The following is a 27891-nucleotide window of genomic DNA, read 5'->3' on the forward strand; positions in this document are numbered from 1 at the left end:
GTGGCGGCGAGCGCAGCAAGTGATCGTGGAGCCTGGCAGCGGCGCGCGGGGTTGGCAGGGCGGCTGCGGCCTGCCGGTTCCGGTGAGTGCGGAGCGCCGGTCTCGCCGCTGCGTCCGTGTGCGCGTGTCAGCCTCGCCCGTCTGCGGCGTCCGGCGGGCCACCGAGTCCGATCCCGCAGCCGTTCGTGCAGCCGCTTCGGCGACTCTTCCAGGCGGCATCCGCGCGGGACCCGAGTGCATGTGTGCGCGCCTAGCCCAGGAATGGCACACGCGGGGGCGATGCTGCAGGGGCGCAGCTTTGAGTCCTAGGAGCTGAGTCTGGGTCGCCACGGCCTCGGAGGCTTTCCCCCCCTGCCTGCTACGTTCTGGTGACCTCTGAGTAAGGTTCTCTGTTTTTCTTCTCCAGAATACCCAGGGACAGCCTTCCCTACTTTATACGGACGCCAGGAACCTGTTCCTGGATTTTCTTCTTTTCCCTGGGTCCATTTCTGCCAAGGGGATGGCTGTTTGCAGTACAGCCCCAGAAGAGTAGGCCCCAGCCCAGCCATGGAAACGTGTGCTGTGGTCATTCATTTCCCATGAACCTGTACATGGTGGAGCTGTGATTTTTCTTTAGTATCTTCTCAGTTCCCTTCCAAATTAGGACATCAAGCCCTGTGCATCCTTCATGTATGCCATTGCACGCGTCCAATCGGATGGATTTTTAAGATCTGAGAAGTATTTTTATAACAGCTTCTAAATTAACCCCTTAATGCAGCAGTTTGAACGGATCGGAGTGTTTTGGGTCTCTGTATTTCACAGTTTGTGCATTCACCGGCATTTGGTTTTATTTATTACCCAAATGTAATACCTGTTGTGGTTGTCACTTATAGAATTTTTATAAGAGGGGGTTAGCCTCATGTTGATTATTAAATATAACAGCAGTATTTTTGAGGTCTCTACCCTTTCTTTGGACATTATAAAGATAAAATGTAACATTGGGTAAATACCTCTCAGCCCACCCCCACCGGTGTTTTGCTCTGGAATTAGGCCTTTTGTGCCTCTGTCTTGAGGAGGGCCTTGCTTCTGCTGGAAAGCTGTTCGTCACAGTGGGGGCAACGCATGCTGGGGTTTCCTCAGGTGGGAGTGAATATGCAAGAGACAAGCCCAGGCATGTCTGACTATAGGCTGGTTGAGTTCTCTGTGTGTTGCTGATTTTCTTTATTTGGATGTTTTGGTACCCTGCTCTGTCCTTTCTCCATGATGACCTAACAGAATCTATATGACAAATTAGAGAATGAAAGGACAAGGTCAGTTATGACCAAGTAGTTAAACTATTTTTAAAAGATGGTTTTATTTCTTTAGTTTCATTACCCACCTCCCCGATATCCATAATTATTTTTTGCTTTTTATTTAGTCTGGAGAAATAATATTGTTTCAGAGAAACTTACCATTTAAATGTTCCAAACCTGCATCGCTTTTCTTTGTGTCTCCAGAGATATGGGCAGTTTTCTAGCTATTACTATTAATAAAAAGTACTGTTAAATTCTATGACTAACCATCAATTCATCTTGCTCTTAACTGTATGACTTCCCAGTCAGTGGCTTCTCTTCACTGTCTGTTTACCAAATGTGCTAAATACACTTTTACTTTTTAAAGGTTCCTTGAGTCATTTTAGTAAACCTGTTACTGCTCTATCCTACACATCTTCATCTCAGACGGAAACCAAACCTCAGGAGCTGAAGACACCACCTTCTATTGACCAAGAAAAGTTTTAACAATAGTGAAAGTGGAGGGAAGGGTAGACTTTGAAGTAAAGATTCTAACTTAGATAATTAGAATCTGGAAACTTCAAAGGGTGTTTACAGTGGTGGTCAGAACTACAACATGCCATCTGATTGGTCAGAACGAAAAGATGCCATCTGACTGGGGGGGGGGCAGGAGGAATTGGGAATAAAGCTGAAGAAGGAGTGGGACATAGTGGGTCTTTTCTGAGGACAACAGAATACAGAGTGTTTTTGTTTCTATTTTGTTGCTATGATAAAATATCCTGACAAAAGCCATTTAAGGGCTCTTTTAAAATTAATTTTGTGCTACTGTTTAAGGCACAGTTGCCATAGTGGGGTAGTCTAGGCGCCAGGAGCCTGAGGCAACTGGCCACATGATCAGGGTAGGCCGTCTCATGGGGTCCACAGTCAGGACAGCAATGTGAGTGTTAAGTTCTGTCGTCTCCTTTTGATGCTGTTTAGGACCGTGCAGTGGTACTACACACTTTTGGGGTGGGTCTGCCTTTCTCAGCCTAATTAAGAAAATCCCTTATAGGCATGCCCACAGCCAGCCTAATTTGGATCACTCTTCATTGAGCTTCCATCTCTAGATAATTTCAGACCCTGTCTGGTTGACAATTGAAGTTATAACCATCACAGAGTGTATCCTTATACAAATGGCCTAAAAGTCATCTAGGGCTTTGGATAGTATGGTCCATAAGTTGGATAGACATTTTTCAATCTGGATGCTTTATCTTGAGTGGGTGATATACCTTCTGATGGAGAGAAGATATTTTGATTTTACAAGGTCTAAGGCTGTATGCAGTAGTCACCATCCTAAAGCCTTTAGGCAATGCCCTGAGTAGGGTTGAGGGGGCCCTGAGAAGGCTGGCCTGGGTGTGGAGTGTGGTGTTTTTGGCACCAAGCAGGTGGTTGTGTGTGGTGGAGGATGTGGGTGTAGTGTTGTCAGATTATCCTTTTATTGCTAGATTCTATGAAGCTTTTGATTTTTAAATATTGACAACTAATTCAACTTAAAAACAAAAGTAAAACAAAATTGTCTTCCAAACAGCACATTATGCCATCTGAGGTTCACAGGCTGTTCCTGTCAATTCTACATTACAGAGCCTAACTATTTGTTGGTTGCTCGGAAGGAGACTTAATGCTGTCCTCTCTTAGATTATGCCTTAAAGATCTGATAGGTGGCTGGGTGTGGCTTTGCAGGACTTGGGATGTGGAGACAGGAAGATCACTCTTCAGCAGCATAGCAAATTTAAGGCCAGCCTGCACTATGTGAAACTCTGTCTTAAAAACCACAAAGAAACGGTGGTTGGTGACGTGACTCAGTGGGTAAAGTTCTTGCTATACCTCTTAGGTATACACATGTGTGTACAGATGTTGTGCCATGGTGCATACTTACACAGGGTAAAAACAAATAAGACAAAAATTCCTAAAACAAAAGAAGGGATTCTTAAAAGATGATAACCTTTTCTACTCTGTGATATCCTTTGGGTGGAAGAGGTTCTTGCCTTTGGATTTTCTCTTGTTTGTTTGCTTTGGTTATGCATATTACCATCAAGAGTATTTCAGCATTCCAGATGGGAGGGGTGTGGATGACCTTTGATGTCAAATTCCAGCCATGTGACTCTTCAGCTTAATTGGACATGGATGCAATGCTGCTAATGCCTATGGCCAGAGGGATGGCGTTTGGAGCTGAGCCAAGCAAAATCAAATCAAATCTCTGAAGCTATTCTCAGGGGCAAACCTTATGTCAGTGGGATAAGCAGGCAGGGAGAGTCTGCTAAGCTAAGACGAAGGAGAGATGCCCCAAAGGTGGGTTTGAAGAGGAGAAAGACTGTCATTTCTGTGTCATATTGCTGAGATCTCATTTTCATTTCCTTCCCTGGTTGCTTTAGGTTTGAAGACGCCAGCTCTCACCATCCACTGGATTATGCCCGTGGCTTTCTTGCCTGATGATTCTCTTGCAGCAGGCTGGGCTTCCTCCACCTAAGCAGCCCTCGACCTCTCCTCCTATGTCAGTGGCTGCCAGGTCCACAAGGACCTTGCAGCTTCCACCACAGAAGCCGTTTGGACAGAAGGCATCCTTGCCTCTGGCAGGGGAAGAGGAGTTAGCTAAGGGAGGGGAGCCAGACTCTGCCCTGGAGGAGCTGTGTAAGCCCCTCTTCTGCAAACTCTGCAATGTCACCTTGAACTCTGCTCAGCAAGCCCAGGCACACTATCAGGTAAGAAAAGGAAAGGAAAAGAGCTATCAGTGGGGTGAGCTTTCTGGGTGCTATTTGGTTAGATGGTATCAGTGGGGTGAGCTTTCTGGGTACTGTGTTATTAGATGGTGTCTTAGGGTTTCTATTGCTGTGAAGAGAAACCATGACCATGACAACTCTTATAAAGGAAAACTTTAACTGGCTTACAGTTCAGAGGTTTAGTCCATTATTGCCATGGTGGGAAGCATGGTGGCATGCAGGTAGGCATGGTGCTGGAGAGGTAGCTCAGAGTTCTACATCTGGATCAGCAGGAAGTAGGAAGCAAAATGCCATGAGGGCCTGGCTTGAGTGTCTGGGACCTCAAAGCCTACTCCCAGTGACACACTTTCTTCAACAAGGCCACACCTCCTAATAGTGCCACTCCCTATGAGCCTATGAGGCCATTTTCATTTAAACCACCATAGATGGTATCAGCTGGGTGAGCCTTTGCAGTTAGTTAGATGGTGTCAGTAGGGTGAGCATTTTGGGTGTTGGGTGGAGAAGTTGACAATGGAGTGAATATTTTGGGCACTGTTTGGCCACAAATTACCTCTCCAGGTATGGCCAACTGAGCTTCGAAAAGTCAGAAGAGGCAGAGAATAGATTACCATGTATCACACAGTGGGTTTTGTCCATGGTTCCAAGGAGAAATATACTACATTAATTCAGTGTAAATTACATAAATTACACTGAATTAATTGTTTTGAAGTTTGTACTACTTTATCAGTTCAAGGCCACCTACCACATGATTTTTACACTTTCTTTTACTTCAGACTTTTCCTATGTACCCTATTTTAGCTGAGGCAAATACAGGTATTTTTTTTTTTATAAAGAAAATAGTAATGGTATTCAATTACTGAGTTTTACCTTCATCATAAACGTAATCTTAGTTTAAGTCTTCTGAATGAACTGATACTGAATATTAAGGTGTAAAGCATTTGTCTCTATGTAGAATAGCTTGTGAAAAAGTTCATTTTAAAGGGTATTATTGCCTAGGAATAAATGGGGAACTACAGGGGAATATATGGCTTTGTTTTTAAATTTTTATTTTATTTTTAGTTATGTGTTTTTGTGTGTGTGCACATATGCATGTGAGTGTCTGCAGAAGCCAGGAGAGGATGTTGTACCCCTTGAAGTTGGAATTTCAGGCTGGTTATGAGCCACCTGATATGGGTGCTGGGAAGCAAACTCCAGTCCTCTGCAAGAATTGCAAGCACTCTCAACTGCTGAAACATCTCTCTCCTAGTATTTCTTTTTATTTTATTCTGTTATCTGTATACAATTTGATGTTTTTCCTTTTGGAGGAGACCTGAAAACAGAAACCTTCTTTGAATGGAGGTTATCTCCTGGACAATCATTGATTTAGTTTTTAATCACTGCCAAGATCACATGGCAGAAAGCTGTTGGTTATAAAGTATTTGTTTTTGCCTGAAACTATACTTTTCTGTTGCAACCTTCACTGCTTCCAGATTGACCTGGCTGAGGTGACAGAGAATGAAGAAAAGGCAGGCATCATTTAGAAAAGCTGGGATCTAGTAGGCAGTGATCTCTGATGGGAATGCATCAGAATGCAGAGGTCAGGAAACTTAGCAGGACAAGGAGGAGGCAGGGTAGCTACTCTTGGGACAGAAACTCCATGGGGGAGCAAGGAGGCAACATTGTGTTGATTCTTTCTGCACACTTTGCAAACATTCATGCTCATAGTCAGGAGTAATAAGGCCTTGCCATTCCCATGAGTCTGAGGCACTGGTCTTCTTGATATAGTTGTGCACATGTCAATAAGACACACTCACTCAGGAGTTCATCGGCTTCTCTTACTTTTCTCTAGTTCTACGTTTTTGCTTGCTTACTTTTGTTTTGATCCTAAAGATGGGTAATGGAATACTGTGTCTTGCCTTATAAATATTTCCTTGGGAAGAAACAGCCTGTTGCTCTGCCTTGTTTATGTCTACCTGCTGCCAGCCGCAGAGCAGAATTCATTGCAGCATGTCTTGGCACAACCTGGGTTAATCAAAGCATCTGTGTTTCTTCCCCATTTTCTTCTAAGGTCCCTTTCTCTCATCCCTGTGTGCTGCTCCCCATGATGATGGCCAGATATTTGGGGGGGCTGCTTTTCCTGCTTTCTGTTTGTTCGGGTGACAGCTGTTGTGATGACCCATCTCAAACAGACATAAATGTAGCTCACCTCTGCATTTATTCCTGTGAGATGTTTTGTTTTGCGTAAAGAGTCACTTGCAATAATCAAGGATGAGTTGGATAGTTAGGATTTTTAGTTCTTTGAAGCCCCTTCTAGATCTTTATTGGGCATAGGCTTGCTTTTTGCCTAGTCATTACCTTTTAGGGAAAAATGAGGCAAAGTTTGATTTTAGATATGTTTGTGTGGGTTATACTTTTACCGCAGGTTGCTTTTGTGACTCTTGTGTCTACACAGTGATAGGAACTTTTGGTTTTTCACAGAGAATTCAGTTTGATGGAAAAATCATTGGATTTAGGCTTAAACTGCTAATTAAATCAACCTTCTGAAAATTATATATCTATGTGTTTGATCTAAACGTTTTAGTTGATAAGGTTTGTAAATTAAATTATTCCTGTTCTTTCCATGATGCAGTGAGTAAATAAACTAGAAAACTACAAAACAAACAAACAAACAAAAGAAAAAAGAAAAAGAAAAAAAAAATTCCCAGCAAAGTTGGGGGAGAAATACAGCCTGTTGCAGAGCAGAAATCAAATAGCCAAATATGAGAGTAAAAAAAAAAAAGAGAGAAGCAGAAAGGAGGTATGGCAGATGCAGAACCTTCCCAGCACTTGGGAGGGGGAGGGCAGGAGAGTAGGAAGCCAAGGAAACCCTCAGCTGCTGAGTGACTTTGAGGTTAGCCTGGGCTACATGAGTGTGGAAGAGGACCAGTCCTAGACATGAACGTGCACGCTATTGGGTATGGGTGCACATGCGTGTGACTGTATTTGGGAGGCACAGGTCCGTGTTGGGTGTCTTCTTTAGTCACTCTCTACATTCAGAGCTCATTGGTTTGGCTAGGCTCATGGGCCAGTGAGAGCTGGTGGTTCTACCTGTCTCTCTGCCTTCTCAGGGCTAGCCTAGTCTACACTAGCCAGAGCTACTTAGTGAGATTCCCCTGTCTCAAAGACAAGCGAACAGAAACTAAATGTGTACACACTAGGTATCTGAACTCAGGTCCACGTGTTCATGCACTTAAGGGTTTACTGACAGAGCTGTCTCTCCAGTGTTTAAGATTTTGATTTCTGTAAGAGAGGTAGTCAGCATGAGAGTGAATCAAAGACTATGTAATCAGAGTATGGTCATGTGGAATAGACAAGAACATGACCCAACATGGAAGGAAACCATAGCATGGGGCCAAGAATGGCTCCTGTGTTTCTAGCATTTGGGAGGTGGTGGCAGGAGGAGCTACAGTTCAAGGCATTCTTGCTACATAGTAGCCAGAAACTCTGGATCCTCCTCAGAACTTGAGCCCCTGTTCACATAAAACAAAAATGTCAGACTGAAAGTGAGTAGGTCTCAATGGGTGGTGATGAAAGAAAGCTTGTAGAGGCAAGGGTGACACCAGTGAGCGAGGACCCACTAAACTGAGGAGCAGTGAGTGCAGACTGGTGAAACCAGTGGTATGTGATGAAGAAAGGTGATGGCAGATGTAAAGCTGTATTTCAGGATGAAAAACCTGCATTGTAATTGTAATTTCAGGGTGAAATCATAGGCATACAGCTGTTATTTCAGTCACACCTTTGTGAGTGGAAAGGCCCTGTGTAAATGCACAATTCACTCTCTGAATTACCTAACCCTCTTTAGTGAGCTGATGCCTTTGAAATCGGAGTTTCATATTTCTCATTGTGGTAAACAGCCATTGTTAATGAGAGTCTGACTGTATCACATTCCAGTACTCAGGATACAGTGGCGATTGCTCTGTAACTGTTACCCTCAGCCGCATAGCCATTTCTCCTGGCATCTTGATGCTCCTAATCAGGGGCTGCCTTCTGGAGCCATGGGTGGTCGTCACAGATGGTTTATACCCCAGGCTTTTAGCCCCAGTCATTTAGCTTTGAAGCAGCCTCAGCTGAGTCATTTATTTTTTAACGAGGCTATCTAATTTTTCAGTTTTAAAATTATGGCTTTGGTTATAACTTAATTTAAAAATCAAAATTTTGGAAGAGAAATGAGCTTTCATTTTATTGAATTTGTCTGCATGCTCAGATTACTTCATGCAGGCCTGGCATGAAGATACATAATGGGATTTCATCAGCATAAATACCCAGAGGAAGAGCTGTATTGAGGAGGAGAATAACAAAGTACTTTTACGTGTGTGTGTGTGTGTGTGTGTGTGTGTGTGTGTGTGTGTGTGTGGCCCAACTCAGGTTTTATCACACTTTATCTGCTGAGCCATCTTTCAGGCATTTTAAAAAGCAGATTACACAAATAAAGTTTACTAAGTGTCCACCTTGAAAGTTAGAAATTTATCTGCTAATTTGCATGTTCACGTGAACAAGGACTGTTAGTTACATGGAGCCCTTTTCTGGAGTTTATTATAAACAGAGGTAGTGCTGGGTATCCAGATGAATGTCATATTAGCTACATTGATGAGAGAAACTAAGAGTGGTTTTAGACCTATGATGCCAAATGCAGTGGTCTCCAGTCTTAATAAGCACAATGTGGGCTGAGGAGACGCCAACAGTAGGTAAAGTACTGTGTCAGCTCAGGGCTCTGATCCCAGGCCCCCACATAAAAGTTGGGTGTGGCTCTTACCTGTAACCCCAGCCAATTGGGGGCTAAAAGAGTGGGGATGGAGGAGTGGAGAGTGAAGGGTGCCAGGGATTTGATGCCCAGCCAGTCTAGCCAAAAGAGTGAGCTCCAGATCTAACAAGACCCTAACTCAAACAATAAGGTGGGGAACAACAGAGGGAGATACACTTTGCATTAACTGGCTTCTGCATGCTCAGGAATGTGCTCATACAGTTACTGGATCTTCCTGTACATACTAAAATAGCGAATTTCCCTTTAGTCTTTCCTCTTAGCTTTTCTTCTTCTCTCTGCTATTTTCAGAGTTTGGCCTGGTATAATTGAACCATAAAAGGTCTTCATTTCCCATTCATCCTCAGCCTGCAGTATTTTGGTTCCCATTACAGGATTCTACAGATTTAGATACAGTTTAACATCAAATGTCCAGGTTTGCATGGGTATCAGTATTTCTAATCTTAGCTTATTTTTTAATTAAGAAAAAAAAATCAACTTTATTATTTTATGTGTATGTGTGCTCTGGCTGCATGTATATCTGTGTACTATGTGTTTCCCTAGTGCCTGCCCAGGTCAGAAGAGCATGCAGGATCCCCTGGGACTGGAGTTGCAGAGAAGTGTGAATCACTGTGTGAACGCTGGGGACCACACCTGGGTCCTCTGCAAGAGCAAGCACTCCTGACTGCTGAACCAGATTTCCAGCCCTCAGCTAATTTTTATGTTTGCAAATTTTTCTTATTCAAATGAACTAGGAATGGTCAAAATACCCTTTGGGTTTGTACATTTTCATAAGTTGTCTATGCTCTTCAGAATTATACAAGATCTGGGCTGGAATCCTGACTCCATTGCTTTAGGGCAGAAAACCTTTCCCTATTCAACATCTCTAAAGCACATGCATTATTTTCTTTTTCAGGATTGTGAGAATTGGGTATTTTATGTTAGTTAATACTGATTGGTTGAGATAGGTTCCTGTTATTTGAGTGTTTTGGTTTAATGTTTCTATTGCTGTGACAAAACACTATGACCAAACTAATGGGGTTGGAGAAGGTTATTTCAGCCTACCACTTTTCAGGTTACATTCCATCGCCAAGGAAAATCAGGGTAGGAACACAAGCAGAGACCATGGAGGAATGCTGCTTATTGGCTTGATCCAATGGCTGCTTGGTTTGCTTTCTTGTACCTTATATGTCTCAAGATCATCTGTAAAGGGTGGAACCACACTCAGTGGGGTGGTTTCTTCTGTCAATCATTAAGAAAATACACTACAGACTTCTCTATAGGCCAGTCTTCTGACAGCATTTTGTCAATGAAGAATTGAGGTTGTGTCAAGTTGACAAAACTAACCACTTGTCATTTAACATACAAGTACATCACTTATTAAAGCATACCTCATCTTTCCTTATCCATCCCCATGGTTTCATATTAATATCATAATATGTCATAGTATAATGTTAAGCCCCTCAGTCTTTAATATTTTCAGCACTTTAAAGATCCAAGTTTTCTTTAAAAATTCAACATCTCTTAAAAGTTCAAAGTCTCTCAAATATCTAAAGGCTTTTTGAAATGGACCTCGTAGCTGTAGGTTCCTGAAAAACAGGGAGAAAAAGTTAAATACTTTGTTACCCTATGAGGAAAGAACTGGGGCATAGTTAACATTCAAAACCAAAGTAAGTCTGAAGTCAGACAGTGAGAAGCTCCCTGTCCGACATCTGGGACTCATGGTCTTCTGGGTTCCAAGGGCCTGAGCAGCTCCAGCTCTCTGGCTCTGCCATCCACAGCACATACAGCTTGTCTCACAGACTCAGGCATGCTCCACTCCACAGCTCCTGTTGTGATTTTAAAAAAGCTGCGTGCAAGAAAAGACACCATGTGACAGAGCTTGGGTGGAGGGGTTTTTTTTTTGTTTGTTTGTTTTGTTTTTTGTTTTTGTTTCTTTGTTAGTTGGGGGAAAGTGAATGGGAAAGGGGGGATGGAAGAGGGAGACTGGCCTCTGGGGACAGGATTGGCAGAAGAGAGGCAGGAGAGAGGGAGAGAGATACACACAGAGAGAGAAAGAGAGAAAGATGGGAGGTGGGCAGGGCCCTTTTTAAAAGGGAATGTAGTGAATGTGCACACATGGTGCTCTTGTGGCTGCAGCTGAGGGTGTATCCTGTCAGAACCCCAAGGGCGGGTCAGTACAGATGCCTGAACACTAACAGCTGCTGCTGTTGTTAGTGGGCCTCTCATGGTGCTGGCATCTCAAAAGTGCTGGTGTTTCCCTGGGAGCTGGGCTGCACTTTCACCAGTAGCCTCTCCGGGGCTCTCTTCAGGGACTTTGACTCTGCCACATGGTGACACACCTCAGCTTCTCTTCATAACCCTTCAATCCTGGGGCTTGTGCTACAACTGAGGCTTCACATCACCAGTAGCCTCTCCTCCCCTCACACAGTGCCAAGCCTCAGCTGCTTCCCGTGACCCTCTTCATGCCTTCAACAACAATACCACTTGAGAAACATACACATTACTAAATTAGACTGCCAGTGCAGAGTACAGCCTTCTTCCCTGTAGACTACAGCTTGTGTGTGCTGACCTGAGGAAACACTCCCCAGAAAACTTTCACCTCAGTGATGCTGGTCTCTTCTTAATCACAGCTGATTGATCAGCTCAGCAAAGCAAAGGTTTTTCTTTGGTGGTTCCTGTCTCTTGTTAGTCACAGCCGATTCTTCAGCTACAGCTGACCAGAACTTCAGACTCTTACATCAGAGTAACGAATGCCTCTGATAGGGACAGTCAGCGACTCTCAAACTTCCCTATGAACTTCACATAAGCCAGGCCTCCATCCTCTGCACTCCCCCGCAGGATTATCTTTTGAGTTCCCACAATAGATCAGGAGGCTCTGAGTATTCAACTTTTCTTGTGTTCAGTCCCAAAGTCCTTCCCCTTTGTTAGGTTTCCTTTACTGTGATAAAATACTGTGACCATAACCAAGTTGGGGGGTGGTATTTCACCTTACAACTCTCAGATCATACTCCCATCAGTGAGGGAAGTCACAGCAGGAACTTAAGGTAGGAATTGACACAGAGGACATGGAAGAATGTTGCTTATTGGCTTCCTCCTTGAGGCTTGTTCAGTTTGCTTTCTTACACACCCCAGGACCAACCACCCTGTGTTGGCACCACCCCCAGTGGGTTGGGCCTTCCCACATCAATTGTTAATCAAGAAAATGTCCCGTAGACTTGCCTAAAAGTTCATCTTAAGGAAGTTGTTTCACTAAGATTTGCTTTTCTCATATATGTCTAGGTTGTGTCAAGTTGGCAAAACCCAACCAGCACTAATATGCAAAACCATATTTCATTTTGTTGCTTTGGAAGTGGAGAACTGCAGTTGTTTCAGTGTTGTAGATGTTGTGATAGTGACTAGGACCTTGTATGAGTAAACAAACTTCATCTCCTAGCTTTCTCCAAAGATGCTCTCCTACATCTAGACACCAGTTTATCTGTTTTCTTGGGCAACTCTGGTGATTAAATCTAGTGCCTTTACATGCTGGGCAAGGCAATTATTTTACTACTGAGCTATACCCAGCCTTGTAAACCTTTCTCACCAGCTGGACTTGAGCTCACAGCTGTTCTTCCTCAGCCTCCCCAGCAGCTGAATTACAAGAGTACCACCAGGCCCTGTGTCCTGAGTATCTTAAAGGATCCTCATAAGAATAATTCTACCAATCGATGAGGTCATAGAAAATTATTCTCGGGTCCAAATGTGATTTGTATCACACTGAAAGTGCATGAACTTGGTCCTGAGGATGAGCCCTTGCTGGTTCTCTTTTTCTGCTGTCTGGATCACCAGATGGCAAGTGCTTCCAGTCCTTGCTTTGGCCCTGTGAAGGGACAGCAGCTTTCCTTCTCCAGTCATTAGCTGGATCCTGGCAGCCTGCTGCCTCTCCAGCTGAGTTCATCCGCTTCTCATTTCCCCTTTCAGAGAGAGATCCTTGCTTAGGACCAGTTGGACTCTCCATCCTGCATTCTGGGTTTTACCAGCTGTCCCCATGTCTTTACTTTCAGAATGTATATAAGACTATGTCTCTTCTGAATATATTAAATTGCCAACAGTAACTTCCTTTTACTTTTTTCTTTTTAAGAAAAATTATTTATTCTTCACAAATTTCATATATGTATAATATATCTTGGTCATTTCTACTCTGTTTCTCCTCCACCCCCTCTAGCCCCTTCTCAACATGTCCTTTTCTACCTTCATGTCTTTTTCTTTATATTTTTTTGTATTTATTTATTTTTTTTTTAAGACAGGGTTTCATTTTGTAACTCTGGCTGTCTTAGAACTCACTCTATAGACCAGTCTGGCTTTGAACTCAGAGATTCACCTCCTTCTGCCTCCCAAATGATGGGATTAGGAATGTGCCACCACAGCCAGCTTATCATTTAATACATACTATTTTATCGATTTGTTGAGTTTTCACATCTGTATCCACAGTGTAGTTTGGTCATATTTACCTCCTATTCCTTCCTCCAGCCCCTTCTTCCTTGTTTCCCTCCCAACTTCATGTTCTTTCTCTCTCTCTTTTTTTTTTTTCCTTTTTTAAAAAGTGTGTCATTGATGTATTTGGTATGGGGTCATCTACTGCATATCCACTGGGATCTGGGAAACTTAATAGAATTCACACATGTGAAGAAAAATGACTACTCCCCACCATAGGCTATCAGCTGCCAATAGCTTCTCTGCTAAAGGTGGGACATCATGACCCCCACCACATCCGTGTGGGGGTGAATTGGCTTGATCTTGTGTGAGTCTTTCAAAGGTAATACAGCTGCTCTAAGTTCATGTGTGCATGTTCAGAAGGCAACATATCACAGCACTCCTTCACACTCTCTGGCTTTTAAGTTCTTCCTGCCCCCCTTTCCACCATGTTCCCTCATCCTTTTGGGGTCACCAGTGACCTGGTAGGCCAAATCTAGTTGTGTCTCTCTTTACATCTTGGTGACATTTGGTACTGGTAACACTTTCCTTCTTAAACAATCTAAGAAAGTATCTTTCTATTCAAAGCAGTATCTGTGGAACAAAGAACTTACTGTGATGACAAAGTGGGTTGCTTGTTGACATTTCCCATGTGGTCTCTGTCTTTTCCTTCTCCATTCTTCTTTGTAGCTTTCAGCTTGGATTGGCTGCAGTTTTATGGTTTACACTATGAAGACTGATCATGATTTTGTCTAGTGTATTATCAAAAAAAAGTGTTCCACACTGTGTTTACACTTCGATTCCAGTTGCTGAAGACTGACTTTGGGCTTTGCATCTTTGTGAGTAGAGAAACACTGTCCAGTGCAGTTGTTTCCTTCTGTTCCCAGGGACTCAGATGTTCAAGTGAATAATACCAAAATTGCTCACAATTATCCTTTTGATCCATATGTGGATTATAAACTTGAAATTTTATCATTTTTCCTTGACTTTTTGTTAGGTTTCTTGAAAACAGGAAGAATCTTGTGCCCTAAAGAAATGCATTACTATCTTTCTTCCTTATATAACCTCTTCAGTCTTTTTTCTTCTTGTTTTTAATTATTCCGTTGCATGAAGCCCACCGATTCGCTCTTTTGTGTTAGTTGTTTTACACTTGGATCATGATTCCTTGTATAGCCTTTTCTATTTCCTGGAGTTTTTAGTTGCTTTTATTTTCCTTCTTCCTCTTCTATCATGTTTATTATAGCCCCCTCCACAAACTGCCACCCACATTATCACACAGAATGCTCCTTTTTTGCTTTTGATCTCTCTGTCTTACCGCCCCCCCCCCATTTTGTTTGTTTGCTCCATACCTGTCAACTGTGACTATTTTCTAAATATTATTGTTTTCTTGTTCCCATCTTTTGTAGCCAGAGTATAATGTAATCACAGTACTCTGAGGGAAAGAGAACAAATAGAACTGTGTATCCTAACTGTTGCATAGTTTTGTGTTACCTTGACTCAAGCTAGGGTTATTTGAGAAAAAGGGACTCAACTGAGAAAATGTCTCTATAGTCTGTAGGCAAGGCTGTGGGGGGCATTTTCTTGATTAGTGCATGGGTCCATCCCACTGGTTGCAATACCATACCTGGGAGCTGGTCTTGGATGGTATCAGAAAGCAGGCTAAGCAAGTGCTAGGGAGAAAGCCAGTATGCAGTATCCCTCCATGGCTTCTGCTTCCATTCCATGTCCTCGGTGATGGAATGTAAGCTGTAAAGTGAAGTACTTCCTTCTTTAAGTTGCTTTTGGTCTTGGTGTTTTATAGCAGTAATAGAAACCCTAACTAAAACACCAACAACTTTTAAATTATATGAGGGAGTAACAGGAAGTAGACGTTTCTTAGCTCTTGTATTTCAAAAAAGTGTCTGCATTTTGTTTCTTATTAGAAGCATAGCTTAGCTTTAGGTTGAGAATCAAAGCCTGTTTTCCATTGTTTAGACTCATCTAATATTGAAGAGAAACTTTTCTTCAGGTTTTATTCCTTTGTAGTTGACCTGCTTTAATTTTCTCTCCCTTGGTTTCCCCCTTGTCTTTGTTAAGGTTTCTATTGTGACCATGGTAACTGTTATAAGGAAAACATTTAATTGAGGTGGCTTGCTTGCTGCTCAGAGTTTCAGTCCATTACCATCATGACAGGGAGCATGGCAGCATGCACTTAGCTGTGGTTCTGGAGCTGAGTGCTACATGTTGCAGACAACAGGAAGTCAACTGAGAGAGAGTCACACTGAGGGAAGCTTGAGCAATAGAGACCTCAAAACCCACCCCCACAGCGATACACTTCCTCCAACAAGGGAACACTTTATAATAGTGCCACTCCTTTTGGGGGCCATTTTTTCCTAAACTACCACACCCTTGTAAGTTTTTAGGCTTTTATTGTTGAGCCTGAAATTTTACTTTGATGGATGTGTCTGGGTCTGAATCTTGAAAATTTGTTTTGGACAGCAGTAGTAGATCCCTTCTATCTATTTTTATCCATTGTCTAAGGTTTGGAGATGGTTAAAAAATTTTTAAATATATCCTTTATTTCTCTCCTTCTGTTTTATTTACATACATACATACATACATACATACATACATATATAATTTGTTTTTGTTTTTCGAGATGTGGTTTCTCTGTGTAGCTTTGGAGGCTATCCTGGCACTTACTCTGTAGACCAGGCTGGCCTCAAACTCACAGAGATCTGCCTGCTTCTGCCTCCCATCCCCCCACCCCCTTTCTGGGACCCTTACAATACCTGTCCCTTGACTGATGACTTGCTTCTTGCCCCCCTCAATTTATTGAAATATAGTGATGTGCTGATAAATATTTTATGGATTTTTGATTGGTATTTTTACTCAGTATCTCTGTTTACCCATGCAGCCATCCTGTGACCCTCCTCCAGGGTTGCCAGACACTTTGGATGGTCCCACTCCTATATATTATTATGTTTTCCTACACATACATTCACAAGTTTAACTGAGCATGCTTGCACATGGCTGTAACTTCTGTAGTCAGAGGGTGGCAGTGGCCCTAGCTTGGACTTCCCTGTTGTAGGTTTTTTTTTTTCTCTTACTCTTGGCTCTTTGTGTGGCCCACCATCCAGCTCTCAGGTAAATATTTGGAGGCTTATTCTTATTTAGGAATTAATGCCCAGGTTTAACTTGGCTTGTTTCTAGCCAGCTTTTCTTAAAGTGTCCCATTTACCTTTGCTTCTGGGCTTTTACTTTTCTCTATTTCTGTATTTCCTTTTTTCCTTCTTATTCCATGTCTGGCTGTGTAGCTGGGTGGCCCCTTCTTGCTCCTTGATCCTCTCTTCCTTCCGCAGATTTCTCTTCCTATTGATTCTCTTTGTTGGCCAGTCCCTCCTATCTTTTCTCATGCCTTGCTATTTGCTGTTTAGCTCCTTATTATACCAATCAGGTGTTTTAGACAGGCAAAGTAACACAGCTTCACAGAGTTAAACAAATGCAACTTAAAAAAGAATGCAATACATCTTTGCATCATTAAACAAATGTTCCATAGCATAAAAAAATGTAATACATCTTAAAATAATATTCTACAATACTTTGCTTCCTTCACAATTCTTGGATAAATCAGTCGTCAGCATAGACATGAGCCAATCCAGCACATTACTTTTCTTTTCCTTATTGAGAACTTTTTCCTTTTCACTTTGAGGGAGTGCTTACCACTTTCTCTTTATCTAATGTGAATGCTAGCATTATAGTGCTTATACCATGGTGCCATCATTAAGTGGAATGAGGGTTCCTGGCACACAAGTATTGTGGGACAGTGACATCTGTCACCTGGTTGGTGACTAAGGTAGCAGGTTGAGCATAGATATACCAGAGGAAGGGCTGAGTCACATCCAGGCAGATGAAGCGTGGCAGCTGGGCAATTTGCCGTGCTGCTTATAATTGCAAGCGTTTTGAAATGTGTGAATCTCTACTCCTGTAGTTTCTTTTTTGTGAAACTGAGGGGTGAGGGTGGGCTGCATTACCTGTTTCTTTCTGTTACTTCACTTATTTTTAATTTTACAAATGACCTTGATTTGAAATACTATGTTGATTTTATTTATGTGTTTGTTTTGTTTTGTTGAAATGGGGTCTCATTATATAGCCTTGGTTGTTCTGGAACTAACCCCATATACCAGGCTGGCCTTGCATCACAGAAATCTGCTTGTCTCTGCCTCCTCAGTGCTGAGATTAAAAGTGTGTGTCACCTCACCCAGCTGATTTTTATTTATTTTTTCTTTTAATTTGATAGCCATCCATTAAGTAGTGAGGCTTTCTTGATCAATCTTTTTCATAGCATCCTTTTTTAATAGAATGCCAATTAAGAATATGAAGTTATGAACTTGAGGGTGATGATAGTATTTGTTTTGTAGTCTTGCAACCTGCCTGAAATATATCTGTTTCTGCTTTTGAGGATGGCGATGTTTGACATAGTACAGCTTAAAGAAGTCAGCATGTATCAAGTATTCCAAACAGCTCCCTGTGCCTGATGTTGTTAATGCTACAGGATGACCCCTGGGTGCGAGGTCATGGTATCATGGATTCTCCAAGTGGATGGTTGTCCCCTGCTACAGCATTTTCCTATGGATTTGGAAAACATTATTACTATTATTAGTTTGAATCATCTTAGACTTACTGACTTGTGCTCCATCCAGTTTCCCCAAGTATGGACAGTCCACGTAAAAGTACAATTATCAGCCATAAGGAAGAAAACTGAGCAGGGTGTGTGGCATATAGATAAGCTTATCAGTTGGGAGGTGGAGGCAGGGTGGTCACATGTTCAGCCTGGCTTCATGGGGAGTTCTGAGCCAGCCTGAGCTACGTAGCTGCAGAATCAACAGCAAACTCAATGCAGCAAAGCATAGCACAAACACTAGGACGCTTAGACACTGTGCGCTCAGCTGTCTCCATACCTGCTGGCAGTGCCCAGCCCTTCCTCTGGGGTCCAATCCAGAATGAGAACTTACATGTAATTTTAATGTCTTTAACTTGGACATTCCTCTACCCCCTCCTCTTCCTCGTCTTCTTCCTGTTTGTCTTTTGTCATGCCTTACAGTTCTTGAAGAACTGTTTTGTAGATTGTTCCAGATTTTGCCTTGTGTACTTGAGTTCAGGTTATGTGGATTTGGATAGTAGTGCTGCAGACATGATGCCTTGTCCTTCCTGCTGCATGAGTCATGAGTGGTTCTCTTGGTGTTAATTATCTCTCAATTAAGGTGGTGCCTATAATGATCTCCTTGGAAAAGACACTGTTTATCTGTTGAGTAAGGATTATATGGAGAGATATTCTGAGACCACATGTGTGTTTTTATTTCTCATCACACTTTCACTTAGTGATGATTCTTGTAGGCAGTGACTATTAATTACCATGGGGCTTGCCAGGTAAATGTTGGTGGGAAGGGGTGGTGCTGGGGATGAGACGGGGACTTCGTTCCTGCAAGGCCTCTGCTCTCATCACTGAGCTATGTCCCTAACCCCTTCTCCGTTCTTCATTTTTAGATACTCCCGTGTTTGCTGCTCTAGTTAGCAGCGTGAACCTGGGAGAACAGGACCTAAAAATGAGGCAGATTAGAGTATCATGCAAAGGCCTGCTTTATTCAGAGAATCAAACAGTTTATACTCTGAGGGTTAAGAAGAGTCACTGAGTAAAGTATACAGTCACAAGGATAAACCGTGTGTGGCAAAAACATGTTTTTCCATAGAGACATATGAATAACAGCAGCTGAGTAAACTCACTCCTATCCGCTATACCTGGGAGAAGCATGAAAACAGATTCCAAGAGCAGTTCTGTGTTTTGAAGAAACCGAGGTCATAAGACTCTTGTTTTGTTTTCCTTGCATTTTCTCATAGCACTCAGAATTCACCTCGCTTGACTCCAACCCTGGACTGTGTTTCAACAGTCCTGTGGCCTAGGAAGGCTTTGAACATGTGAGACCTCTTTCCTTAGCTTCCCAACTAGTTGGAATAACAGGTGTGTACCACCATGTCTCTTTTGTTTGTTTGGTTGGTTTTTTGAGATAGGCCCTCACTATGTAACCTTGTCTGGCTTAGAACTCACTAAATAGGTCAGGCTGGTCTTGAACTCACAGTGATCCACTTGCTTCTGTCGCCTCAGTGCCAGGATAAATGGCATACGCCAACATGACCATCTACCATCATGTTAAAAAAGCGTTCCAGTGACCCCATTTCCCTCTAACTCTGTCTTCCTCCTCTGCCCCATGTGGTGGGGCTTCCTCTGTGGAAGCTTTTCTGTGAGCCTATATCATTTCCTCCATGGCCCACTTTGCATCCCTTCCTGTATGATACACTTGACCTGTCTTCTAGTGCTTGTTGTTCCATGGAAGTGATCCTTACCAAGACTAATTTTTGACCTCTGTCTTTTCACGTCTCCAGGTCAGTTTGTTCTGACCCTAATTGCTGTAGGTTCCTTTCCTATTTGTATCCCCTTGTTCTTGACTTGTCTATTGCTCTAGCTAAGATGTCAAGTCCTATATTGACTAGGTATAGAGAGATTGGATGGCCTTGTTTTGTTCCTGGTTTTAGTGAAAATGCTTTGGGACTTGTCTGAGGTGACAATGGTATCACCTTTTCAGAGAAGCATTCCTGGCATGGGCAGGAGCCTGTTGTGTTTTCCTGGGTTTCTTCTTCTTTAATTATTCCCACCATAATACCTGATTCTTTATGCAGCCAGTCTTTATTAGTTACCCGATGTATATCAGAAAGCATTCTGGGCATGGAAGAAAGTAGGATGGTGGAGGTCCTTATTTTTAAGGAGTCTATATTTCTGAAGAAGGGAAAAAGAAAAACAAGTTGTGTCATTTGGGGCTGTGGTAAATGGTACTAAGATAAAGTGAAGTCAGGTGAAGTGACAATGTGATGCCACACGTTTGCATGTGCGGCAGGCGGGGCCAGCTGTGGCACAGTGATGACGTGTATATGAGTTGACACCTCAGGAGGAGAATGATCTGGTCTTGCAGAAGTCTGAAAGAGCGGCTTCCCGGGCAGAAACCACAGCAGCTCAGGGAAGCAGTCCAGCCAGCTAGGAGAATGGCAGGCAGGGAGAGGACAAATCAGGAGGACATAATTAGGGGAGCTGGGCGGGGCCAGAGCAGGTAGGACATTAAAGATCTGCAGGTGAGACTTTGGCGCTGGGGAAGCAAACCTAGGGTCTTGGCCATGCTGGGCAGGCACTCGCTTGCTAAGCACACACCCACCCAATACTGGATGACTAAGAGAGAGAGGCTACATGGTTTGATTTATGCCTTCAATCATCACTGGCCTATGAGAAGTACGAAGGGACCAGACTGAGAGCAGAGCAGGAGGAGCTGTGGTTACATGAACAAGGTGTTGGTAGTTTGAGTTACTATATAGTTGGTGTAATTGAGAGAAGTTGATGGCTGGAGAGGTGTCTGAAGGCAGGCTGCCAGGACTCACCAATAGATTAGATGCGTAAGTCTATGGAAGTGTGGGTTCAAGCACAAAGACCTCAGCAGTTCTTTCAAGTACTGGGTGGTTGGTGGCATTTGTGGACATGTGGATGATTTGGGTGGTGATGAAATGTCCTGTGGAAGGAATCACGAGTAAAGTTGAATGTTGTTTTTAGGACCTCAGAATGTGTCTGACAAGAAGGGGTTTGGGAATGTGACTCTGAAGGTCAGTGATGCAGCCACAATCTGGGGACCCATAAACGTATTCATTGTCTTAGTGCTGGGTTGTAGCTCAGTTGGTGAATGTGTGCACAGAGCCATGGGTTGATCTTCCGTACCACATAAACTAGATATAATGGGGCACACCTGATTTAAAGGCAAGAGGATAGTGCTCTCAAGGTCATTTTCAGGTATATAGTGAGTTCCAAGCCATCCTGCATTGTGAGAGACTTGTCTTAAAATAACAGCAAAGAACATTCCCACTCCCCAGCCCCACATTTATTCATTGTATTGTAAAGTTGTGAGGCTTGGCAAAGTGAGCTAGAGTTGGAGAACAGATAGAGAGAGAAGAGAACCAAGGGTGGGCCCTGGGCACTGCAGAGCTCAGGGTCTGGTAGTGGAGGAGAGGTATGAAAAGGAAAGGGAGTCACAGAAGACAGAACATGCCGAGAAGGACATTTCTGGGAGGAAGGAGATCAATGGTGGTGTGCTGCATAGAGCTCAATGAAGGTTCAACCATAGAGGGGACCATAAACTTGACTCTGATCGTCCCACGGGGACGACATTTGGATGGCAGGAGATGGAACTTAGCTGTCTTTAGACTGTGTGCTGGTCCTTAGTCCCTCCTAGGAGTGAGCGGGTGATAGATGGTAAATGTTGGTATATAAGTTTTAATTTTACAACATGGTTTAAAGCAAGTAATGAACTGTTTTACCCTTACTCAGAGTGCTTTTAAGGATTGTATTCTTATTTATATGTGTGCACACCTGCATGAATGTATGTGCATCATGTTCATGTAGGAGCCTACAGAGGCCAGAAGAGGGAGGGCATCGATCTCCTTGAACTATAATTACAGGGGTTGTGAGCTGCCTGATGTGGGTGCTGGGGACTGAACCCACGTTCTCTGTAGTAGCGCAAGCTCTTTTAATTTCTGGGTCATCCTGCCAGCCCCACCAGAATGCTTTTGAGCTTTGCTACCAGTTTTATTATTATTACTATTTAATCAGCTTAAGGAATGTACTCCTGTGAATTATAACTTAAAAAAAAAAAAGAAAAAGAAAAAAATGTGAGAAAGGCCATTCTGACTTGGCAGGAGTTCATAGTAGCCACATGCCACCATGATGTGTGGTAAGGGCTGTGCTGAGGAGGTTTCAAGCCATGGCTCTGCTGGTGTTCCCTTCTGGAGGTGTGTGCCCACCCCCACTGCAGTTCCTCCCCGTCAGGCATGGGCGATATCAGCAGATCCCCACAGGATTTCTGTGAGCAGTGGATGCACTGAGGCTCATCAAAGTCCTCTGTTTGAAGTGGCCCTCTTTAAGTACTAGTTTTGTAAAAATGATTGGATTAGCTGTCTCATTATTTGATTTTGAAGCCACTTAGCTCAGAGCATCACAGGATTCCTGTTGACACAGTGCTTCAAGTAGGGTGTGACACTGGTTCGGGGCTTCTCTAGAAAAATTAATTCCTTTGGTTTCATTCGTTTAATCTTTTCTCTTAGATCCAAGTGATAGACTCTGTCCTGATTAGTTATTATTCTCAACCCCTGGGAAGAGAGGGCCCGCAACTGAAGGATTGCTTCCGTCTGGTTGGTCTGTGGCCATGTCTGTGAGAGGCTGTCTTGATTCCTGTAGGAGGGGCCAGGACACAGCAGCTGGAGCCATCTTTACCTAGGATGTTTAAGAAAGCCACTGAGCATGAGCCAGTAAGTGAGCCAGGAAGCAGTGTCCTCCATGGTTTCTGCTTGAGGTCCTGCCCTGCACATGCTGCCGCTCTGACTCAGTGATGGACTGTGACCTGAAAGTTAAGCTGAAATAAACCCCTGTCGCTACCAAGTTGCTTTTGATCATGGTGTTTACAACAGTAGCAGACCCCAGCCTATGACAGGCCCCTTGGCCTCAGATTTGGCAAGGGTCTGTTGTCCTGGGTGTATAGGAAAGACTGCAAGCCTGTGTGCATGCACTGATTTCTGTCTGATAAGCTGCTTTGTGTTTACCTCTAGGGTAAAAACCATGGCAAGAAACTCCGAAATTATTATGCCGCTAACAGCTGTCCTCCTCCAACCAGGATGAGCAGCGTGGCAGAGCCTGTAGCCACACCCCTCGTTCCTGTCCCTCCCCAGGTGAGGCAGAGCAGTATGAAGAGACTGTCACATACATGTAGTCATGAATAGGGGTCCTGTGTCCCTGTCTGTCAGGGCCAGCCTGGGCAACACCCTGAAAGGTTCTTGGTACTCTTAACTCCTTGAGCTGTGTCTGCTAAGATAATGAACCTTGAGATCTCTCCTTGGACTTGGCCATGATATGTGAGATGATGGAAAAAATAGTGTTATGTCTATTTTTATGTCTTTCAGAATTCTAGGTTAAATGACTATGTGATATCTAGGCTTTGCCCTGAGGGTGGGTGGTGGAGGTGGTGGATATAAGTAAGGGATGGAGAGATAGCTCAGTGGTTAAGAACACTTAGTGTTTATGCAAAGGGACCTAGACTCTGTTCCAAGCACCCAATGGTGGCTTGCCTGAGAACATCAGATTCATGTGATATACATAATACATGTAGACAACAAACTCACATGTATAAAGTAAAATAAATCTAAAGATTCCACTAAAATATTGTTTACCTTGATTGCTTTTGATGATGTTAAGTCCTGCACACTAGATATGTTAATAATTGGCTTTGTTCTAGTCCTGGGCCCTGGCCTCATTTAGTATTTGCCAAGGAAGTGTTGGCCTTATTATTCAAAGCTTGGGTCCATGGATCAGCAGCATGGGCCTCATGGGGGCTTTATTAGAAGCCTGCAAAAGCTCAGTAACTTTCCATGATGTTGCATATTTGAAATGTTGCAGAGCAAAAAAGATGTGTCATTTTAGCCTGGTGTACCCAACTACCAAGGTATATTGTTACATTTGTGAGTGTTTTTCTGCTTAAAATGTGTGTAGGTCCCCCTGCTGAGCCTTCTCCTCAGACTTACAGGAAATGAGATAGATGAAAAATGGCAGCAGGGGCTTTCCAGCTGAGTGGTTTTCACAGTATGTGTTCCTTCAGGATGGTTATTCTAGAGTTAGGCGGCTGTACCCTTCCTCCTTGGAGAAAATGCCAGCCCATCTTGTTTGCTTAGCACAAACCTCTGTGAAATATGGAGATGTCCTGATGTCCCAAAGAATCTTCTCTTTCAGGTCAGACAGTGCTTTTTAAAAAACTGTTCTAGATAAGGTATGGTCTCCACGATCTTAACCATAGATTCACTTCTAGCCAAAATTTGCTTTGTAATTTTTGTTGTCCCAATGGGATTTAACATGTTATATGGCTTCACTAGGTTTTTATTCCCCTAGTTATATAGCCACAGGTAGTCTGGAGTGTTTGTAGGACTGGAGATTTCAAAACTTTGCAGCTGTGGGTTTAGCTGCTCGGTGCACAGTTGCTGCTCAGGACGTCTTTATTGCTGGGTTTTGAGCAGACTTCCCTCTCTGGAAGATCTTAGTTTCTTGCCCTCCATGTCCATGCTTTGACAACATTTCTTCAAAGGATATAGCATCACACTAGTTGGTTCTTTGGTTCATAGGTAGTTGTAATCCAAAATGGGACAAAGGGTCTCCCAGTCTCTTCCCCTAGAACTGCTTTCTTCTTACAAAGCCTGCAGCCTTGCCTTAGGCTCTGGTTGTTTCTCAGAAGGATCTTGGAGGAGTGGGAAGGTGTAACAATGCTTCTGTATCTTTGCTGGCAGGTGGGCTCTTGCAAGCCTGGGGGCAGAGTGATCCTGGCCACAGAGAATGACTACTGTAAGCTGTGTGATGCCTCCTTCAGCTCCCCTGCAGTGGCCCAGGCCCACTATCAGGGGAAGAACCATGCCAAGAGACTTCGTCTGTCTGAAGCTCAGAGCAACTCGTTCTCGTAGGTATTGCCATTGCCTCTGAAGCCGGATTGTTACATGAAAGCAACTGTGTTTAAAGGAGGAGATAAAAGGGAGCCTTGTTCATATGTTCACTCATTTCACATCCCTTTTCTTCAGGGACTCTGCTGAGGCAGGGCAAAGGCGGACCCGTAAAGAAGGGAGTGAATTCAAGATGGTGGCCACCAGGAGGAATATGTACACAGTCCAGAACAATTCAGGTATCCTGCATGTTCCCTTGTGCCTCACACTTGTACACAGATCTGCAAATGATAGCAGGAGAGAGCCCCAAGAGATTGGGGAAGTTGTTGTTTTACTGAATGGCTCTTCCGACTGTTGAGGTGGCTGTCTATATCTGGTATTCTTTATTTCCTATTCAGTATATTTCAGTATATTATTTATCTTGGTTTTAAGTCGTAGTGTTTTATAATTCTTTATGATTCCTCTTATAATTCCTTTTTTTAAAAAATATTTGTTGGAAGAAATGTGTAAAGCACAGTGGAAAATGCATGCATGAGGACCTCTGTTTGATCCCAAGCAGCACATGTAGGAAATGCCAGTCACAGCAGTTCACTCTTACAGCCTCAGGTAGAGATAGCAGGTCCCTGGAGCTCACTGCCCAAACAGCTTTGCTGAATCAGCAAGTTCCAGGTTCAGTGAGATTCTGTCTCAAAACAAGAGGTGAAGAGAGATTGAGGAAGACATTTGACCGTGTTCAGTTTTCATCTATTGGGGAAAGTGTAAAACAGCAGTGGTTTTTAACCAGGTAGTAAATAACAGTTGTCTATAAAGTTCTTGTGATGTGTACATTGGGTGGAGAACCATGTATTTATGGAAGCATTCTGTGTTCATCCTAGTCTCGGCAACCACAGCCTTCAATACTATGCAGACCAGCAGAACAGTAAAGCAAAAACAAGCTTTCCTGAATAACAAGAGATAGCTAGTAAAAATACAGAGACTGAAACACCTGTGGCCTGATGAATACAGTCTCAATGCATTGCTAGTGACAACAAAAGTCAACTAAAAGACAAAGGTGGTCAGGCTGGATTTCAAAAGCTAACTGAGACAAAGGAACCTCCCACAGCTGTGTTAATGTCAAGGAAAATGCATTTTAGGATTTGGATAGCAGAGTAATAAAAATAGACAGGGTTAAAATGAAAGATCTTACTATGTTGCCCACACTGACTTCAAATCTGCTACAATCTTTATGCCTCAGGTTCCTAAGTACTAAGTCTTTAAACTTTGTATTTATTTTTAAGAGCCATAAGCATTTAAAACCAGGACTTATCCCTATAGTAAGCACCCTGACATTAGTAAGAGAATCATTTCATGTTTATGGATTGAACTTGTGTATACATGTAATTCTTTTAAAAGTTTGTTCATCTCTCCTTCTTTATTTAAAGTTAGAATCTGAGTTGGAATTTAGAGTTATAATGTATTATAATGAGAACTGGTGGATTGTCTTTACTAAGTGGGCATTCTGAGTTTCTGTGTGTGTGTGTGTGTGAGAGAGAGGGGGGGGGAGGAGAGAGGGAGGGAGAAAGAGGGAGAGAGAAAGAGTTTGGAGCTATCTTTCTCCATTGTTTTCCACCTTATTTTTTGAGCTCACTGATTGACTAGGTTAGCTTGCTAGTGAGTCCCCAGGACCCTCATGGTTCTGCCTCTCCAGCAGTGGGGTTACAGGGATGGGCTACAGTGCCTTGCTTTCATGTGGGTGCTGGAGATCTGAACTCAGACCCTCAAGCCATCTCTCAGCCCTCGACTTTTTCACATTTCTTTCTGCCTCTTGCTTCAGCAGGTCCTTACTTCAATGCCCGCTCTCGGCAGAGGATCCCACGAGACCTTGCCATGTGCGTCACTCCTAGTGGGCAGTTTTACTGTTCCATGTGTAACGTGGGCGCTGGGGAAGAAGTGGAGTTCAGGCAGCATCTCGAGAGCAAGCAGCACAAGAGCAAGGTGTCCGAGCAGCGGTACAGGAGTGAGATGGAGAACCTGGGCTATGTACAGTGACACCCATGCTTGTGGAGAAACTGGTCCTGCCTGTTGTTTGCCTTCTGTCAACCTGCCTTGCTTTGTGGTCCCCTTGATACATACATTCCTCATTCCTCTGCTTAATAACCTGCAGTGGTACCATGAGTCGTCAAGTCGGGGTGGGGGAGGGAGCTGTGCTTCTTAGGTCACAATGCTGTTTTGGGCCAACTGTGTCAAAAGGCTTCCAGCGTGTGACCTGCCTGCCCCGTCAGAAGTAACTTCTCATTTTGACCAAGTTAAGTAACTTCTTATCTTGACCAAGTTTTCTTTAACCAGGAGTAGTCTGACCGTTTAGAGCTATGATCAGTTAAAAACAGCATCTACTTTAACAGTTTTAGTTTTATGCATCTTAGGTGAAGACTTTTTTGAGTTTGTTCTTCAGATTATTGTGAAAAGAGTTAAACCGAGACTCCCATTTCCTGATGCTCCTGGGGAACCATCACCACAGTGCGGTGTCTTTTCAGTACAGTGTGTTATTATGGTGTGTGCTTGGGTTTCTCAGCAACAGTTTGCCCCTCTGGCATGTCTCTCTGTAATTGACATGCATTTTTTTTTTTTAATCGAGACTCTTCCAGGATACTTATGTTCTTTTGAAGATGTAACTTCATCTCCAGTTGAGAATTGCACACATTTAATCCCCACCTATCCCCTCCTACTTGGATCAGCTTGTCTGTTTGACTATCTAATGAGTTGAAGATGGATATTCTTTTAGAAAATATATTTTTCAGATGATTCAAAGAGATGCATGGATGTGTTTGAGATTCAATTTGGAATCATATTTTCACTGATAATTACGTGAACTCATGGGATGGTCATTGTCCTGTGGCTTTTTAATGACTGATTGTGTCATCTGCCCCTGCAGGTGATGGGCACTCCTGGAAAATACCGCTCTCTGCTGTGTCTTACGTGGAAAGTTTTCTTTTTTAAAAGCTGATCAAGTTTCATTGTCATTCCCAGTAGAAGAACACACAGACACTGTGTTTTCTTCTTCGCCTCCTTGAAGAGACTGAAAACACAGATGGCTTTGGTGTCTATTGATTCTGATGGGTTTATTCTTTTTTAAATAAAAAGCCATAGTGTATGTCTA

At 43.1% G+C, this 27891-nt stretch overlaps 1 protein-coding gene across 2 annotated transcripts; it reads left to right on the forward strand.

Moving 5' to 3' along the window:
* Positions 1–27891, forward strand: Zmat3 (zinc finger matrin-type 3). 2 transcript variants are annotated; one of them, XM_051185845.1, is made up of 6 exons: positions 1–82; positions 3662–3988; positions 22887–23006; positions 24609–24775; positions 24894–24994; positions 26572–27891. In XM_051185845.1, exons 2-6 carry the CDS (start codon positions 3719–3721, stop codon positions 26781–26783), a joined length of 870 nt encoding a protein of 289 aa, XP_051041802.1. In that variant the 5' UTR covers positions 1–82; positions 3662–3718; the 3' UTR covers positions 26784–27891. The 2 variants fall into 2 exon arrangements, with proteins under 2 accessions (XP_051041802.1, XP_051041803.1); XM_051185846.1 differs by lacking the exon at positions 1–82 and adding an exon at positions 148–234.

Source organism: Phodopus roborovskii, unplaced genomic scaffold (assembly GCF_943737965.1).
Source record: "Phodopus roborovskii unplaced genomic scaffold, PHOROB, whole genome shotgun sequence".
Classification (NCBI taxonomy): Eukaryota; Metazoa; Chordata; class Mammalia; order Rodentia; family Cricetidae; genus Phodopus; species Phodopus roborovskii.

Bases quoted from the DNA above. Each gene is read 5' to 3' on its own strand.
- Zmat3 (XM_051185845.1), top strand. From the start codon at position 3,719: ATGATTCTCTTGCAGCAGGCTGGGCTTCCTCCACCTAAGCAGCCCTCG. The intron at 23,007-24,608 runs GTGAGGCAGAGC...CTTTGCTGGCAG, and splicing joins TCGTTCCTGTCCCTCCCCAG to GTGGGCTCTTGCAAGCCTGG. The intron at 24,995-26,571 runs GTATCCTGCATG...TTGCTTCAGCAG, and splicing joins CACAGTCCAGAACAATTCAG to GTCCTTACTTCAATGCCCGC.